Source organism: Rhea americana, unplaced genomic scaffold (assembly GCF_003343005.1).
Source record: "Rhea americana isolate MKP2758 unplaced genomic scaffold, rheAme1 scaffold_69, whole genome shotgun sequence".
NCBI classification, from domain to species: domain Eukaryota; kingdom Metazoa; phylum Chordata; class Aves; order Rheiformes; family Rheidae; genus Rhea; species Rhea americana.
Window position 1 is genome coordinate 1,754,793 of NW_028186856.1, and position 16,586 is coordinate 1,771,378.

Consider the following 16,586-nt stretch of genomic DNA (forward strand, 5'->3'; position numbering starts at 1 on the left):
TTGTCCTTGCTCATTCAGGTGACGCAGTAGTACAAGCCTTATTAGATTTTGGGAGTGAACAAAAGGAACTGTGGAAAGATATAATCCGAAATACAGAAAAAAATGCTTTTCAGTCAGTTTCCCACCAGAAGTTATCATTCAGAAGTATAGCAAGAAGAGCGCGAATGGCTCCTTAAATCCTTAACTACTTAAATTGTTAAAGCTTTCCTGTATTATTAACTCACAAAGTAATTCCTATTTTAGTTCAAAAAAAAAAAAAGTAATTTTTTCCGTATTTCTTAAAGGCTATATAGGCACAAATTTAATAAAAATAATTTAAACTGATTTTTGAGCTTTAATATCCTAAAGGTTAATTTTTCTATCATTTTTAATTAAACTATTTAGAAGAGGTTAAGACGTAATACAGGTTAGAGTTTAATGGAGCAATGCCGGGTGCCTTGAATCAACAAATTTTAACAAGATATACTCATGTCTTAATTCATATTAGAACAACTAACATGAAAAGATAAATCTTCTGCTAAAATAAGTAATTTCCTATAAGTTTAAACTAATCAAAACTCAGAAGTAAATTAATTGATACTCTCCACTCACATTCAAAGCACTGTTTTTAGATTCACTATATTTGGTATTCTTCCTCCTTCAAAGGGATAATTTTTTCTCTTGTTCTTGTTACTCCTTGATCTGGTGTTATTTCTATTCCAATTAATCTTATTTACGCAAGTTTTTTATTTTCATGAAAAGTTTTTCGGATGTTGCTCTTCTCAAATTCACTTAAAGGAACTACCTATAGATGGCAGTATCATAACAGTTTTACCTAAACTATCAACTACTGTACTTGGACTAAAGTGCTGAAACAATTGCAATAACCAATCTTCCTATTCTTTTTGTGATCCTTTTCTCCTAATTGCTATATTGGTGTAAGTTACTGGTCATGCTAGAATTCCTTAAAAATGAAAATATAAAATAACATTCAAGTCAAATCCAGGATGGAAAGACTTGGGCTGCAGTTCCCCTGCAACATTAGAAATTTTTTTTAAAATGGGTTAAAGTGGGTTGAAATAATTTAAATAAGCCACTAAAAGCRTAGCAAGATACCTCTGCTTTGTTAAAAAAACAAATAAGGTATTTCAGCTGACAAATTATTACTGCACTGCATAGGATCTAATAGGCATACTTGAGTAAAACCACCATGTTGTGACTAATGTGAAGAATTAACTAATATTACAAGGCCATGACAAATCAGGATAGAATGAAATTATGCTCAAACACTATARTGTTGTGATCCAGCCAGGTCTTAATAATCTTTTTGGACGCACAGTATTTTACATCATGCAAAAAATTTCTCTCACAGCACAAAAAAGTAAAAAATTTTTACAATAAAATTATTTTGATACTTTTTGTACAAATTAATACAAAGACAAGTAGATTGAGCAATAAAAAGATTTATTATTAAGTCTTCAGATACTTGGAAGTTTCAACTGCATGTTGCTATGAAAAAGAAAGCTGTGCACAAATGGTGACAATAACCACCAATTAATTTTCCACATTTTAAAATTCCACATAACTGACAAAAATGACTTCATCTCAGAATATCTTTTTTCTATTTTAAAAATTGATTGTAATAAAAATCATTCTCCTAATTTCAGAGATCCAGTGATTTTGCAGTTTCAACTACGAAGTCTGGAATAGAAAACTTGATTTGGAAGGTTCATTTTAAGCTAAATTAGTTAACAAAGCAGCAGAACATTTTATGGGATAATCAAGCAGGCATATCAGCACAGTTTGCAGAATTAGTCTTTTCTGKTTTTCCCCAGTAAAAAGAACATTTCAAAGAAATTTGTCACTGATCCTGTTTCAAGTCTTTGCCCACAAGCATTGAAGTGACTGGGTGCATACAAACTCTGTGCTCCAGAAACGTCTTGACTGCCAGATCTCGGGACTTGTCAAAACTGTAGAGGTCTCTGTAAAAAATCCAACATCACAAAATTCAATGAAAAAATAGTTCAGTGTGGATTTTCACCTCAAGGTTTTACTTTCCCTTGAAATCTTCAGATTAAGATACATAATGGGAGACTAAACTTTCCGCAATTAAAAAAAAGATAATAAATTAGTGGAAAACTATTCTGAAGATTATCATACCCAAATCACACAGAAGATTCTGTATTACATCGTTTAAAGGGTTATGTACATATGCAGAAGTTTATCAATATTATACATTTCAAATACTCTAAGTGCCAAAAATGTGAGCTCCAAAACTTTAAAGATTACTTTTACCTGAACAAGGGTCGGGTAAACTTCATTCTGCCTTGATCTGTAGCCATTTTTAGAGCCAGAGGAATGGCTTCCTCCCACTTGGCCTGGATGCAGATACGCAGCCATCTGGAAAAAAAATTACATTTCTCTTTCATTTTCATTTGCAGCAGTTAGTCACCTTATGATTCTGCTCCCACAAACACTCACTGCTGTGCTGTGTAACCATAAGAATGGCAGCTTACCATAAATTCTACATAAAATATTTAGTGCCTGAATGGTTTATTAAAAAAAGTGGACTTTGTTCTAAAAAAACAGAAAATAATTGCTTCAAAGTTTCTCCAGAGTGGCATAACCGTTTCTTCTGCAACTATGCCTTTTTTTATATTATTGTTCAATTGCATCATTCAGGATTAGAACTCAATTATATAGTAATCATTACATTTGACCAGGTCATTTAAAAAAGACCTCACTCAGCATGGGCACATGCTTATTTAAAAGCAATTATCTTGTTATGAGAACCATGAACTATACTGCATGCTTAAAAATATTTACAGATTTTGTGATAGGAAATAAAGAAGCGTAAGAGGTTAAGGCAGACTAATCTTTGCTATTGCAAATATATCAAAGTACATAACAGTAACAAGATATGCAACTCTTCAAGCTATTTGTAAAGATTAGTTTTGTCCTCTACAATACACTTTTTTTTTTCCAATTCCCAAGTGATGTGTTTTAAGAATATGTAAATACAAAATAGAATAATTTAGGACTACAATCTCAAACCATTTGGCTACAAGCATTTCCTGTTTGTTTAGAAACTTCCTCTGAAATTTAATCTTTTGCAGAGACAAAGAACTTTGTAATAACAGGCATTCAAACATAAATCCAGGTTGGGCTGAAGAAATGTGGCGGTATTAGCATAAGAAGAATTCAGTAGGCCCAATCAGAAGATCTATTCCTGACCTAATACTGGCAAGACCTCCCAAGCACCTTTCTTGAGCCACAGAGGGGCCTCACTATTGCATTATCCAAAGCCACCTCAAACGGTAAGTTATCAAATCATCAGTTTCCCTTGCTAACATGATAGAGAAGAATMTGGCAAAGCTAATCCACAGCTCACTTTCAGTTMTTCTACATGACTATATGTAAATAATTTACCCAATTCATAATTAACAGAACATTGCTCTCTAGTAAGCATGGCTTTGCTGAACATCAGCTGATTAAAAAGAGTATGTCTCCAGCCATTTAGAAAACAAGACAATTTGTTTTATGAAAGCATTTAAGATTAGAAAAAAAAATGCCTCCACTAGAACTAACCTGAATCTTATTTCAGAATTAGTTATAGCATTGAAGTTGTATACTTCCTGCATTCGTTTCACATGTGACACTGGAAGCGGTGCCTAAAAAGGAAATTGCAAAGTCAGAATAAGCCAGACATACACCTCAATTCAGGTACTTCAAAATACAAACAAGCTCTCGAAAGACAACTGATGCTACAAAAGATAAAACTAAAAGCTTACTATGATAAATGTAAGTTTTTGTTCCTTTCACTCTCTCATAGTATTAGGGAAATAACAAAGAATAAACATGGGTGTTTGCAAATTCACAGATAGTACTACCAGAACATTACAAAAAGTCAATGAAAAAGAACATCAATTTATCTGTAGCTTATTTAAATGACACAAATGTTAAATACAGACAAATTCAAGTGCCTTTTCATCTTCCATTTCAAAGTACTCCTATGTCGCTTATCAGGTGAAGAACCAAACATTATCAGTGAGGCATGGCTGAAAATTTAGTGACTATCCAAGTTGAGAGCCAGTTATTTTACCAAGATTAAAAACACAGACAATTTACTTCCAAAGCACRTTTGGGCTTCTGTGTCTGCTTTTAAAATATCAGAATCAGATTACACCAGTCATGCATTTACCTCCAGAAGCAACAGTGCCAGGAACTCAATCAACTGATGAGATGACATCCCCTTCAGATCTGCTGAGTTGAATGAGCACAAATCACTCTCTTTTGCCTAAAAAAAAAAGAACAGTAATTTAAGTTTTTAACAGGCATTTCAACACACAAAAAGGTATCTTTGTGTTTGGGCATCCACTTTTACTTTTGAGCTGTTTCACATAAAAAGATATTGATTTGTGGTACCTAAAGCTGCAGGAATACAAGGTTCTAAAGAGAGAAAACATGGTGGGATTAAGCTGCTATGTGATGCTTGGTATTCTTCACTTTAATTTTCACTYGCTTTCTCCCCACTGATCTTTCTGTTAAAGTTAAGTGAAAAAACAAATCTTTTTGTTAAAAAAGAAAAAAAAAAGTAACACTGAGAATAAGAAAGTTAAAGATAACATTCTGGGACAGCAAAAAGACATGAAACTAGTGAAAGGAACATATGGGGAATTCTCTATCAGCTGTATGAGTTTTCTGGTTAAAACTGCAGTTACTTACTGTAACATACATATTTTAGGTTTGAGAAATGAGAAATACATACTGCCTCTATTATAATKCTGGGCAAATACTGCTAATACAACACAATCAGTAATGTAGACATATATACATGTAAGACTACAAGTTATGTCTACATTACCTTGGCATTTTTTTAAATCAAAATATGAAAGCCATAATATTAGCTTTTCAAAAAAAGAATAATCTCAGTCTAGTTATGTATGCATAAAACAAAGCAGGCTGTATGCCTTGCTAAAATATGCAATCCATTTCACATACAGAAGCAAACCCACAGACTCTACGATGAAAGGCTATTCTATGAAATGTAAAACCCCTGGCAGCAATACTATCACGGTAAATGCATTTCCTCTCAGCAAATGATAGACTTCAGAGAAGAACGGTTCACTTTGTAAAAAGAAAACTAGTTTTGCAAGACAGATATCTCAGAAGAATTCCTTAACCACTCACTTGGATCCATCTTTGGCTCAAGGCAATACAAGCATTTGCTAGTGTCATATCATATCTGTCAAAGAGAAGAAAAAAAATAATCACACTTTGGAAACTCAAATAGTTCCTGTAACATTTTCACAAGAAMACTTAAAAATTCTTTTCAAATGACTGCATATTTCATTATAGGCKCCAATTCAATATTACAACACAATCTACAAAAGATCTATTACTATGATCTATTAAAGATCTACTAGCATGAAACACACTTCTGTGCTTTCATTCCTCACTGTAATCAAAAGCATTTTGTACATAGGTGACACTGTCCCTTCACCCCATACACTACTGTCCTAGGGATGGGTATTTTTGAGCATATGTGATGTCTAATTGTACTTGTATTACAGCTTGTAGCTGAAAACAAAATATTCTTGTAACATTCTGCTGTGGGGAGGAAAAAAAAAAAAGAACACCAAACCCCCCCCCTCCACCCTTCCATAGCAATTTTTGAAGCAAAATGAATTTTCACCAGAAAACAGAAAGTACTAACAGCAATATTTTTTTCCTTTAATATATCAATTTCTACAAAGGGCATTTTCTGATGAGAGATGTGTAGAAAAACTTTCATCCTGTTTACAAACTGTTACATGACTGAAAAATTATGTAGAATCTGGAGAAGGAAAAGACAAAACTATAAAAGAYGACAGCACGCTTACGTAGGTTTCACTGGTGGCATTCCTGGAGCATGCAGCCAGGCATTCCAATCAACTTTATCAAGAACATCTACCTACAGRCAACACAAATCATTATTCAATTCAAAACGTATTTTTTAAGAGAAAAATATACCCTATGAGAATTAGTTTTAATATTTGGGTTTTCTTTTTTAAAAACATTCCTCCAAYGAAGCTGAAGAATCCTATTAAAATACTCTTTTGAAAAGCATACATCATAATGCAAATTCATCATCATAAGACTTYAGACTATATCACATTAAGATCTCTAAATAAAGAACAGAAACAAAGGATAAGTCCTTACAGAAGGTAATTCCTGAGCCAGTTTCACATAAAAGGTTTCAACCAATCAGTTRTAAATATTATCCAACCTTATCACTGAAGTAGGAATACAAGGACTTCTTCCAGTCCTCAGTTGTTATGCTCTTATAGGCAAACTGTTGAATGTAAGTCTTCAAGAAGCCAAGGAAGACATCTAACAGTAAAAACAAACAACTGTTTCAGTGTTTGAAATTAAAATACAAAAGAATAAAATGTAAAGTCTGACTAACACTTACCTGGTCCCCCAAGAAGTTGTTCAAGGTGAAAAAGCAAAGCAAAGCCTTTCTCATATGGAACAGATGAATAGGCAGCATCAAGATCTACTTCATTCAGATTAGGGACGAGGTTAGTTATAGGATTTGTTTCTCCAAGAGTATTTATCTGTGAAAAAGACATAAGAAAATGTATTCATCTAGAAAGGCAAATATTCTTGCTAATTGTATCTATAAAGGTATCATCCATCCTAGACTGAGATGGCCTCATTTTAAAGTATTCGCTCTCATTCTTCTTCCTGAAGCACTGAATTTGCACAAAATTTACTAATCTGTTTTCTCATTTTGTTGCATCACTGTTTGACATCATATTAAACAAAGAYGTTAGGATCAATCATCCTGCACCTGTCACTGAAGTAGCTAATTACTATCACAGCTGTCTTGATCACAAGTGCCTAATTAACTACACATTTATTCCTATATTAATAAAATAATTGATTTAAACAGGCAGTATTAGATATATAAATACAACAGAATACATAAAATACAACAAGGAAGCATTAATAGTAAAGCAGACAAACCGAGTCAAACAGAATGAKAGTGCGCTATGCTATCACAGACTGAAAGTCTGAAATCTAAACTTAACTATGCTCTATAACCACTGAATGAAACAACCTTCATAGATAAGAACAGATTATTAGGAATATACTTAATTATAATGCAATAGGTAGAGGGAAAAAAAAAAAAAGTTACTTGCATTAGGCATTGGAAATTCTGAGGGATGAGAAAACAGTCATGCTTGCAAATAGTTTTGACAAGCTCTCAGCTACTTCCCAATATGATATCAGCTAATATCACAGTTTAGCCATATTCTGGAAGAACCAAAAGAGTCTGGAAAGATGTTCATCCTCACAGAACAACTTAAAATAGTTCAAAAAGCTTTATCTAGCCTCTGATKGAGCATACCAAGCTATTTACCTTGGGAAGACAACATATGCCTTGGAAACCAAAACTACTCATCTTCCAAAAAGTGTCAGGAAAGCTGAGTGGGTACATCTTATTTGTGCAAAACTTATTAAATGTATCAGCTTTATCTTATTCAAGTTTAAACATGAAGTTCTCATAACTTTAAAGATAACTACCGTATTCTGCAGTTCCCTCCAACCTCCTAGGGCTTGAAATTGCCTTAACTGCTCACCAAACAACCGACCACCAATCCTGCGTTCCAGGTATACAGTATGTCCCTCATTTAGCCTAGAAATACATTGATAAAGTTAGCATAGGTAAGATGGCAAAATTAATTTACTTCCTTAAACAATAATTTTAAAATATATTTTGTACGGCACTTTAATACTCTACCTACCAAAAATGCTCCCAAGTTTTGTTTGTCACCAAGTTTCCTGTCCAGCTGTGAGAGATTTCATGAGCAATAACCTAAAATACAGAAAACAGTGACAGACTTACAACTTAAGACTCCTCTGGAGAATAAGCCATCAAATCCCAATAGAAAGGAAAACTCATAAGCAGATATTATTTACCACTTTACATTCTCAAAGCCAGCTGATATTCACAGCTCAGTAAACTTATCCACAGAAATTTTATTTAAAGGACTACTATCCTACTGAACCTTCTCCAACTAATTTTGAATTTGTGGCCAGCAAGCCACAGAGCCAAACTGACTGGCAACAATACCTCATCTGGCAATACGGTGCATATACTTGTTTATCTGAAATCACATTTACAGAACACTGGATCAAGTCCATCAAGTGACGGACTAATATTATTTTACCACTTGAACAACTGCTGCAGTGCTGGGATGTTCTAAAAGAACAAAAAGGAAGAAAACAATCAGCCCTAGAAGAATAATGACATGTGATATCCATGTTCAAGTATCCATGTCATATTTCAGTATTCTTGTGATATGACAATGATACTCATTTTTTGTAGCAGTATATCAGCTTAGTAGAGGCTAATGAGATTGAACAGCATCCAGAATACTCCACTTTGGAGACATAGCTAGAACTTGAGTATGGTAACTGGACATGATGTAAGTAACTAAACAGTGGCTGAACAGATAGAGATGGACAAGTTTTCTCCGAACAATTTAGGTAAGATCGATTTAATTGTGGTTTTAACTCACACTAACAGGGGACAGCAAGAAAGTTACTGAGTAGCTGACTGAAGTTAGTCCCCTTTGAGTACAGGCACCAATGTCATTTGCATCTATTCATTACACAAAATACATCTCCAGTTTTTCTAGTTTATTTAGAACTAAAATTCAATTTGCAAGACTTCCTGAGTCACTGCCTTAGTTTTTAATTCACCCAATGAACAAAAGACCGCATTTGCAGATGTTCATTACAAAGTAAGTTAAGATGCAAATTCAAGTTATGTTCCATTTGAAGACATGAATGTATTTTGCACTTACACTTGATAGAGATCGATCACCTGCCTACAAAAAAAAAAAAAAAGGTATAGTTATTAGTTCAAGGAAAACTCAAAATACATCAACTTAATATAGTTTCGTATATAACTCTAAAGCAGGCAGAAAAAWTTACAGTTCTTTCTGGTGAAGGATTAATCCAGTTACAGATTCATATGTGAACACGGGAGCAAGCTCTAAGGAAAAGTGACTTCTGAAAGTGTTACACTTACCAACAGTGTTGGAGTTACAAAAGTAAGGCAAGGATTCTCCATGCCACCATAAGGAAAAGAAGGTGGTAAGACTAGCAGATCATACTGTCCCCATACATAAGGTCCTGCTAAATCTTCTGCTGTTTGCAGCATGGCTTCAGTCTGAAACAAGAATTCACATTAGTTTCTAACAAGACAAACTACAAACTCTAAACTTTATAACCTATTGACCAACACCTCATTCTCTCTCAGACTGGGATGTTCTACGCGCAAAATGAGCACAAGACTCTGTATCAACCCTTGTTCATCATATTCAATAGTAACTTTGTGTTGTGCTAGAGGAACGGCATCTTCTTGATGGTGGGAAATGGAGGAACGAGGGGTACAAATAAAAACCTGAACAAAACATTGAAGTATAGTCTGTTCCTCTTCCAATACTACACCAAACAGCAAGCATTTTTGTAGTTACCCACCTCAGCAAATTCATAGGCTGATTTATCCACTAGCTCCTTTTCAGCCCATACCAATGTCCTTGGGCCAATCTCTCTGTTGAAAGTAGAAGTTCCAGTGAGACACAATGAACAGGAAACTAACACAGACTGCATAACTCATTTAATGTGCTTATGAGTATCCTGTGATGCTGAAGCAGCTCATTAGAGAACCTGCTTCTTTTTTCATCCCTCTCTACCACTAAAGCAACAGTAGAAACAACTTTAGAAAACAAAATGAAACACGTGCATTCACTGTTCAGTGAATAAAATAAACAGGAAATACATTCACAGATTTTAAAATGTTGTAAAGTGCTAATATGAAAGTATTATTCTGGGCTAGACTGACACACATCCTTATTCAGACGAGCAGTGAGGTTGAAGTTATTTTCTGCTTTTTATATGTGACAAAACTCATCTATTACCGGATGAAAAAGGTAATAGTATCTGAGCTAAAAAACAAAACACACACACACACACACACATACTCTTAGTGGTTCTAAACAATTCCATACTCTTCCTAGTATTTCTTTTTCTTACAGTAAAAGTATTTTTCAATAGAAAAAATGATACAAGAGCAAAGCAAGATGCATATATTTTGATCTAAAGAATTCAAAAACATAAACTAAGTGAGGTACGGTATTGTAGAACAAAATGAAGTTCAGTTCCAAGATGAAAAGAAAGTTAACCACTTACAGATAATTGTTCTGTGAAACTGTGASACTGTTAAAAACTAGAAACATAAAATCAGAGAGAAAACTTTCTGAACAGTTTTTATAACTGTTAGTATTTTTACTTTTACTCACCTGCTTTCCAAATCTCCAACCACTAAAGCAATCAAGTAGCAAGGTATTGGAACCTAATGGAGAACATTTTATAAAAATTATTTGTAATGCAAGGTATCAACTTGGCTGATTTAGTCAAAGGAAAGAATGAGGTATGTAAACAAAGAAGTATGTACATTTTCCCCATAATAGCTTGCCTTTATATCCTGCCTGCATTAGAATAAAGGCATTGTTTTTATTTCCCAATGTGATCTTCCTTTATTTGTGAGAAGTACTTATTTTAGGAATCTTTCATGCAAAAGCCACAAAATTGTATCATTTCTATTTGAAAAGAAAAACTTTGTAAATACAAGAATACACAAAAACGCAGCCAGTTTGGGTAATTTTTTTTTAAAAAGTTAGCTTTCCATACTCATTCCAGATCCATTAGTACTTACGGAAGGAGAACTCAGGAGGTACTGCTCAGGTAAAGGAAAGTTTTATTACATTAAAAAAAAACGCAGGAAAAAATTCAGTGAATTCAAGCAAGCAAGAAGGTTTATGGATACAAAGGATTTAGGAAAACGTCTGCGTGTCTGCCTGCCTGCACATCTGTGTACTCACACAGACACATATATATCATTTTATATATATATATATATAGATAGATAGATAGATATAGATATAGATAGATATGCACAATTTCCATGTTTGAGATTAAAATAAAATCAAAATATTTATTTTTTATGAAAAAAATCCAAAGTTACAGTATCTTGATAGAAAATTGCTTTCCCTCGGTGCTCTGAAAACAAACAGGGATCATATAAACCTGCTAAAGTTCCATTTTAAACAGACAAAATACTGTTACTTAACACTTCACACCATAACTACTTGGAGACAAAACTTTTGATAAAATTTTAAACCAGAACTTATCATCACCAAACCATTTTGAAATTACTTATTGAAATATCCATATCATCATGTTTGTTTCAGTTTACATATTGAACTATAGAACATACTCTTGAAAGGACTTAAATTAACTGACTCGTGTTACCCATAGGTTAGAAAATAAAAGAGGATCAATACATCTCTACATTTGCAGGATCCGACTTTCAAAACTGACTCCCATGTTATTAAAGCCCACTCTTTGGTTCCCAAGTGTCAGTAAGAAGAGAAGGGTTTAACAGGACTAGCTCAGAGCATATTAAGCATTTTCAAACTCTACAGGCTTTCCTAGGAATGCCAAATGACCACGACACATCACCAGCATCCGGCACTGGTCAACTTTTCAGATTTGGAGTTCTGTAACACCTGTAATACTTTTTTATGCACTGCCAGTCATCAGATTTATCAGCAATGTAAGAACCATAGTTGAGCTGCTCTTGAACTGTGTGAGTTAGGAATAACAATACCTTAGGCCTCTCCATACAAGCCTGCAGCACTTACATTCTGACTAAAACGGTATATCTTCCGACTGCTGTCCTCYGGGTCAGGCATCTCCCCATCACGATGAGCACTCATAAGAGCCACCAACTCTTTAGGAACAGACACCTGGAAGAAGGTTATCCAACTATTAGGAATTTAGTTGGCACAGAGGAGAGTGAATTCATTTTTCTTAATGGAGTCAACCATCTTTATTATATAATATACTATAAGGCATTACAGCAAAAAGAATAGTCCATATTTGCTTTGTTGTTGTTAAGTACTACTTGAGAGCAAAAATTTAAGGTGTACAGAAAATTTTGCTTTGAAGGCTGGCAGTATTTGGTTAAGCAGAGGGACTCCCTCTGAGAAACGGTCAAAGTTTCACTTCCTTTAGATTACTGACATCTCAATACACATCTCACTTTTTGCTCCCCTAAAACAAATAGACTAATATATCAGAGATACCATAATTATTTACCAGAGCGTAACACTAAAGGCATACAGAGGGACTTAAGTTTATTTTCAAAATCCTTGAAGGAAAGTCATTTCAAGCAATTTTTTTTCTGTTTCACAGTCAGATTTTCCTAATTTAAGTGCATATTTCTTTCCAACTCCAGCACCATTTTTTTTCTCTTGGAAATAAAGATTATGTAAATAAAGAAGGATATGAAATACATAAAAGACAATGGTAAAGCTAGCGAAGTGCCACAAAGAAGATAAGCAGCTTTTGGCTGCTACAGAGAGCTAAAAGTCAATATTCCCTGTTTTCATTTTAGGCCACATTCAGGAAGTACAAAAAAAAAAATCACTTGTTGTTGTAGTCTTTATTTAGATATATGAGATAGGTTCATCTACCTCTGCATAGTACGTTAATTTCACAGCAGGAGTGTCTTGGCAAGGAAGGATGGCTCTGCAGTGGGCAGCCTGGAAAAAAAAAGAAAACCAGTGAAAAGTATGTAAAAAATCTTTCTTATTCAGAGGATTAGAAATGTTATTCCTCTTATTCAGAGGATTAGAAACTAATATATTATATTGGAAATCTGTACAATCTCTACAGAGAATTCATTAGCTGCAAACCAGTATCTCCTACCACTTATGATTTGTAGTGATTTTCATAATTAAAGATTTGCTAGAAGAAATAATGGTAGATACGACAGATTAATAGCCACATGTGTTAACTGGAAAGGACGAGATGTTCTTCAACAGAAATACTGGAGAGGGTAGAGCAGTTCTGCAATTATTAAATTACAAATATATAATAAAGTCTCAGCAATATCTTAAGTGTTTTTATGGCCTTTGAGACACACTATTAGAAGTCGTGGGCTACATACGTTCCCTTGTAGTCTTAGCAAATGTCTTCTCTTGCAGGGAAGATACTGGGTTATGTATATTTGCACAAATCAAAACACATACATAGACAGATATACCTAAACCAATTACAGGACTGTGCAGCAACATTAAATTTTATGCTAAAAAAAGTCAACGTTTCCTCTCCTACTGTTCGAAAACTGAGAGGAACTATAGTGGTGTGTAAATAACACCTTTAAAAAGAAAGGCCAACTCAACCTGACACTGGCTGAAGAGAAACGGATGTTTCTTTCCAGAAGTTTGCTCTGGAGTAAACCACTGGAGAGCTGAAGACTTTGGAGAGCTTTCAAAAGAGATTTCAATGATTGCTTCTTGTCCCCTGCACAACAAAGAATATAGTCAGATAGGTCTGACATGATCCTGGTTATTGCCCAAATTCTTTTACAAACCTTTCTGGAAAATAGTAATATCAAGTTTTGCAGCACTGCTTCAAAAGCATTGAAAGAAAGAACAAGTAGTATATTAAAACAACTTTGCCCTTGCAATTATGATACAAGCATAGCAACAATTAGTCATTTTATTTCAATTTTAATGTCTCAAGACTCTTCCTCTTATTGTTTTTACTAAGTTTCTCCTCTGCTACGGCCCAGGTAGTATTTGGGCTTCTTTAAACTACCGAGACCAGCTAAGCACATACAGTCTTCCCACAACTATTTAACACTATACACGTAAGTATAAAAAGCCCCACAGCAATAAACAAACAAAACAGAAGATGTATAAAGCCTCCATAAGAATACTTGCCATAACATAAGATCTGTGCAATCTGCAAGCCAAAATATTTAGTATTTGCAACTGATGTTAGGTTCTGTAAAGGTGACCCGTAAGCAGAAAAAAAAAATTACCAGAAGTAGAAATTACTGGAAAACCTTACAAACATTAGGGTTAATAGGAAAATTACAAAAAGCCCCAACTTTATTCAGGACTTAAGATTCAAGAGCTGGTGTTAAGGAAAAGCTAACAGCTATGTCCAAGATACGCAACAACTTTCTAACAGGAGTTAGCAAGCACATATGCACAAAGATGCAATGATACGCTTTTTTTTAAAAAAAAAACGAGTCCATCACCACCACCAAGAGCATGCAGAAATACATGCTTTATCTGAAAGTTCCAGCAACTCTCCACAATTAACAACCCAATCAGAACAAACTTCAGCTAATGGAGAAGTTGGACGTTAGATAAGCTGACCAGGCATAAATTTCTAGTTTATAACCAGCATTCCAAAGTACATGTTCGACAACAAAATAAGGAATAGTTTATACCACCATAAGGCACATATGCTTACTGAATAGTTAAAATTTACAGTTGTCACTCTTGTTCTTTCCTATTATTGTTTTATTAAGATTTACATGGGACTATAGCTAATACAAGATAAATTCTTGTGACGAAGATTCATAACTGCCTACTTGTAGCTTTTTTCTTACAAGGAAATGTAGCAGTGAAAAAAACCTGAAAGTCAAACAAATGAAGCAATTCCCTACGCCTCCGACATGGCCTGCTTGTTCAAGTACTTCAGTCGTTCAGGCTGACCTCAGATCAAAAGTCTTCTCCCAGAACGGACAGGCAGGACATTCTGTAAGGCTTCTATTATTGCTTTTATCTAACAAGAGTAAAAGGTATTGTATGACATTCTGTTTTCTTCCACATCACATATTCCTCTAAACTGTACTAATTCAGAGAAGGAAGAAAAATATTAGGGAGCAAATAGAGCTTCTAGAAGTAGCAACCACTTTTGAAAAACGAACAGTAGAAGACAACTTCTTGTAAATGACATTCAAATAAGGGAATCTCCTTATACAATCACAGGTTTTAGCTTGAGCACATGAAATATCATGGAGTTACATCACAGAAAACAAACAGTCAAAAGACCATACTGTAATTTGGCAATAACATTTTATTTCACACAACTTAAAAGACGTAACATATATTTAGCTCATTTTCCACCAAGCTGCCAAAATCTAAGTTCCAGTTTTTAGAGACCTGGGCCTCTAGACAATATGATAATATTTTTATTATTTGAAAATATATTTCCATCTCATCAGAGCAGCAATCTGCAGTCCTATGGGAGTTCAGGATCAGTCCTTGTATAAAAGGAAGCAAAACATGGTCTGTAACTTCATATGCTCTCTACTGAAACAATTCTGAACAAGAGAAAATTGAGGTGGCTGAAGCAGAAGGAAAAGTATTACCGATAAGAAGCCCCGGAAAAAWTATGAAATGTTCTGCACCATTTCACTACTCAACTCACTTTAGCGAGTCATTTCATAGATTATACCAGACCTGCACACAGGTACAAAGATTTCCAAAGTTTTGGCTGTCCAATGACAGCTAAATATTAAAATTCAAGTACAAGACTGTACATTAAACAAACACAATATCCTAATTAGTAATTTTCTTTGCCAGTTTTATAGAGACTGCAGACAAACTACCTTATACTGTACATTTTGGAAACCCTCTAAAGGAGCAGGCAAAAGTACATACCTCCTCAATYCAAAAGGAAAAGTAATTTCCAGTGGAGTCCCCTTGAAACTGTGCTTTGGTCCAAAACCAAATTTTGCATCCTGTCCGTTTACAGTCACTTTAAATATCTGGAGGTCTTTTGTATCCAAGACCTGTAAAAAAGCAAATATATACATGTTAAATAGTGTAATAATTAACATAGCACTTATCAAATCTTAAAACAAGTCTATGTGAAGAAAAAGAGTGCTTAAAAGCAAAACCAAGAAAATTTAGTAACCGTGTTGACTATTAGGAGTAAATGAATTTTAAGATAGCAGCACTGAACTTAAAACTGTAGGAAAGAAAGAAAACCAACTTCTGACCACAGAAGTTAAAAGAAGAGTCTACTACCTTGCAAAGTTAAAAGACTTCACGTGGCTACTCTGAAATAAAGATTCAAGAGCCCYTGCCAAGTCTGGCATCCTGGAATAGGCTACTATCAGCCAGGATTTCCATATAAAGGATGATGAATTCAACAATGCAGCACGAGTAAAGCTCTGGTCTTTATTATTAACAGGAGAGATTTTTCTAAAATAGTGCTAAGAACAGGAAGATTTTTATTGGGCTAGCAGGGGAGGAAAAAAGGGTTATATTTTACTTTGTACGTAAAGCTAAGARGGTTTTGCTTTTATTTATGCTAAAACAGCTAAATGAGAAAAATAGCCACCATAATAAAAACAGGTCAGAAAAAGCTGCAAATGCAGTTTTCCAACGTCTCTGTTTATCCCTACCCACCCGGCGACGGGCTCCTCGCTGCTCATTAAAAGAATAATAATAATAAAAAAAACCGTATTTCTACTGCGGCCTTTCACAGCTTCTCCCTCCCCGGCGCCCAGCACACACTCCCCCGACACACACACAGCCCGCGAGGAGCGCAAGGACTTCGCCCCACGGCCAAGGAAGCGGCGGGAGCCCCCGGGGCGGCGGCGGGAAGGGCGCCGCCGCGGCTGCGAAGCGGCAGCACACGCGAAACCCCCCGGGGCCTCGCCCGCCGCCGCCGCC

General features: G+C 34.9%; 1 protein-coding gene across 1 annotated transcript; it reads right to left on the minus strand.

Annotated features, from left to right (window-relative positions):
- Positions 1-1,426: 1,426 nt before the first annotated feature.
- LTA4H (leukotriene A4 hydrolase) lies at positions 1,427-15,753 on the minus strand. Its single transcript, XM_085321286.1, has 18 exons — positions 15,567-15,753; positions 13,287-13,407; positions 12,576-12,644; positions 11,742-11,846; positions 10,338-10,390; positions 9,517-9,589; positions 9,065-9,205; positions 8,838-8,861; positions 7,773-7,843; positions 7,552-7,663; positions 6,434-6,578; positions 6,248-6,351; positions 5,862-5,932; positions 5,170-5,224; positions 4,181-4,276; positions 3,568-3,650; positions 2,275-2,379; positions 1,427-1,961 (listed from the first exon to the last, which is right to left on the minus strand). Exons 1-18 carry the CDS (start codon positions 15,743-15,745, stop codon positions 1,841-1,843), a joined length of 1,728 nt encoding a protein of 575 aa, XP_085177412.1. The 5' UTR covers positions 15,746-15,753; the 3' UTR covers positions 1,427-1,840.
- Between the last annotated feature and the right edge of the window lie 833 nt (positions 15,754-16,586).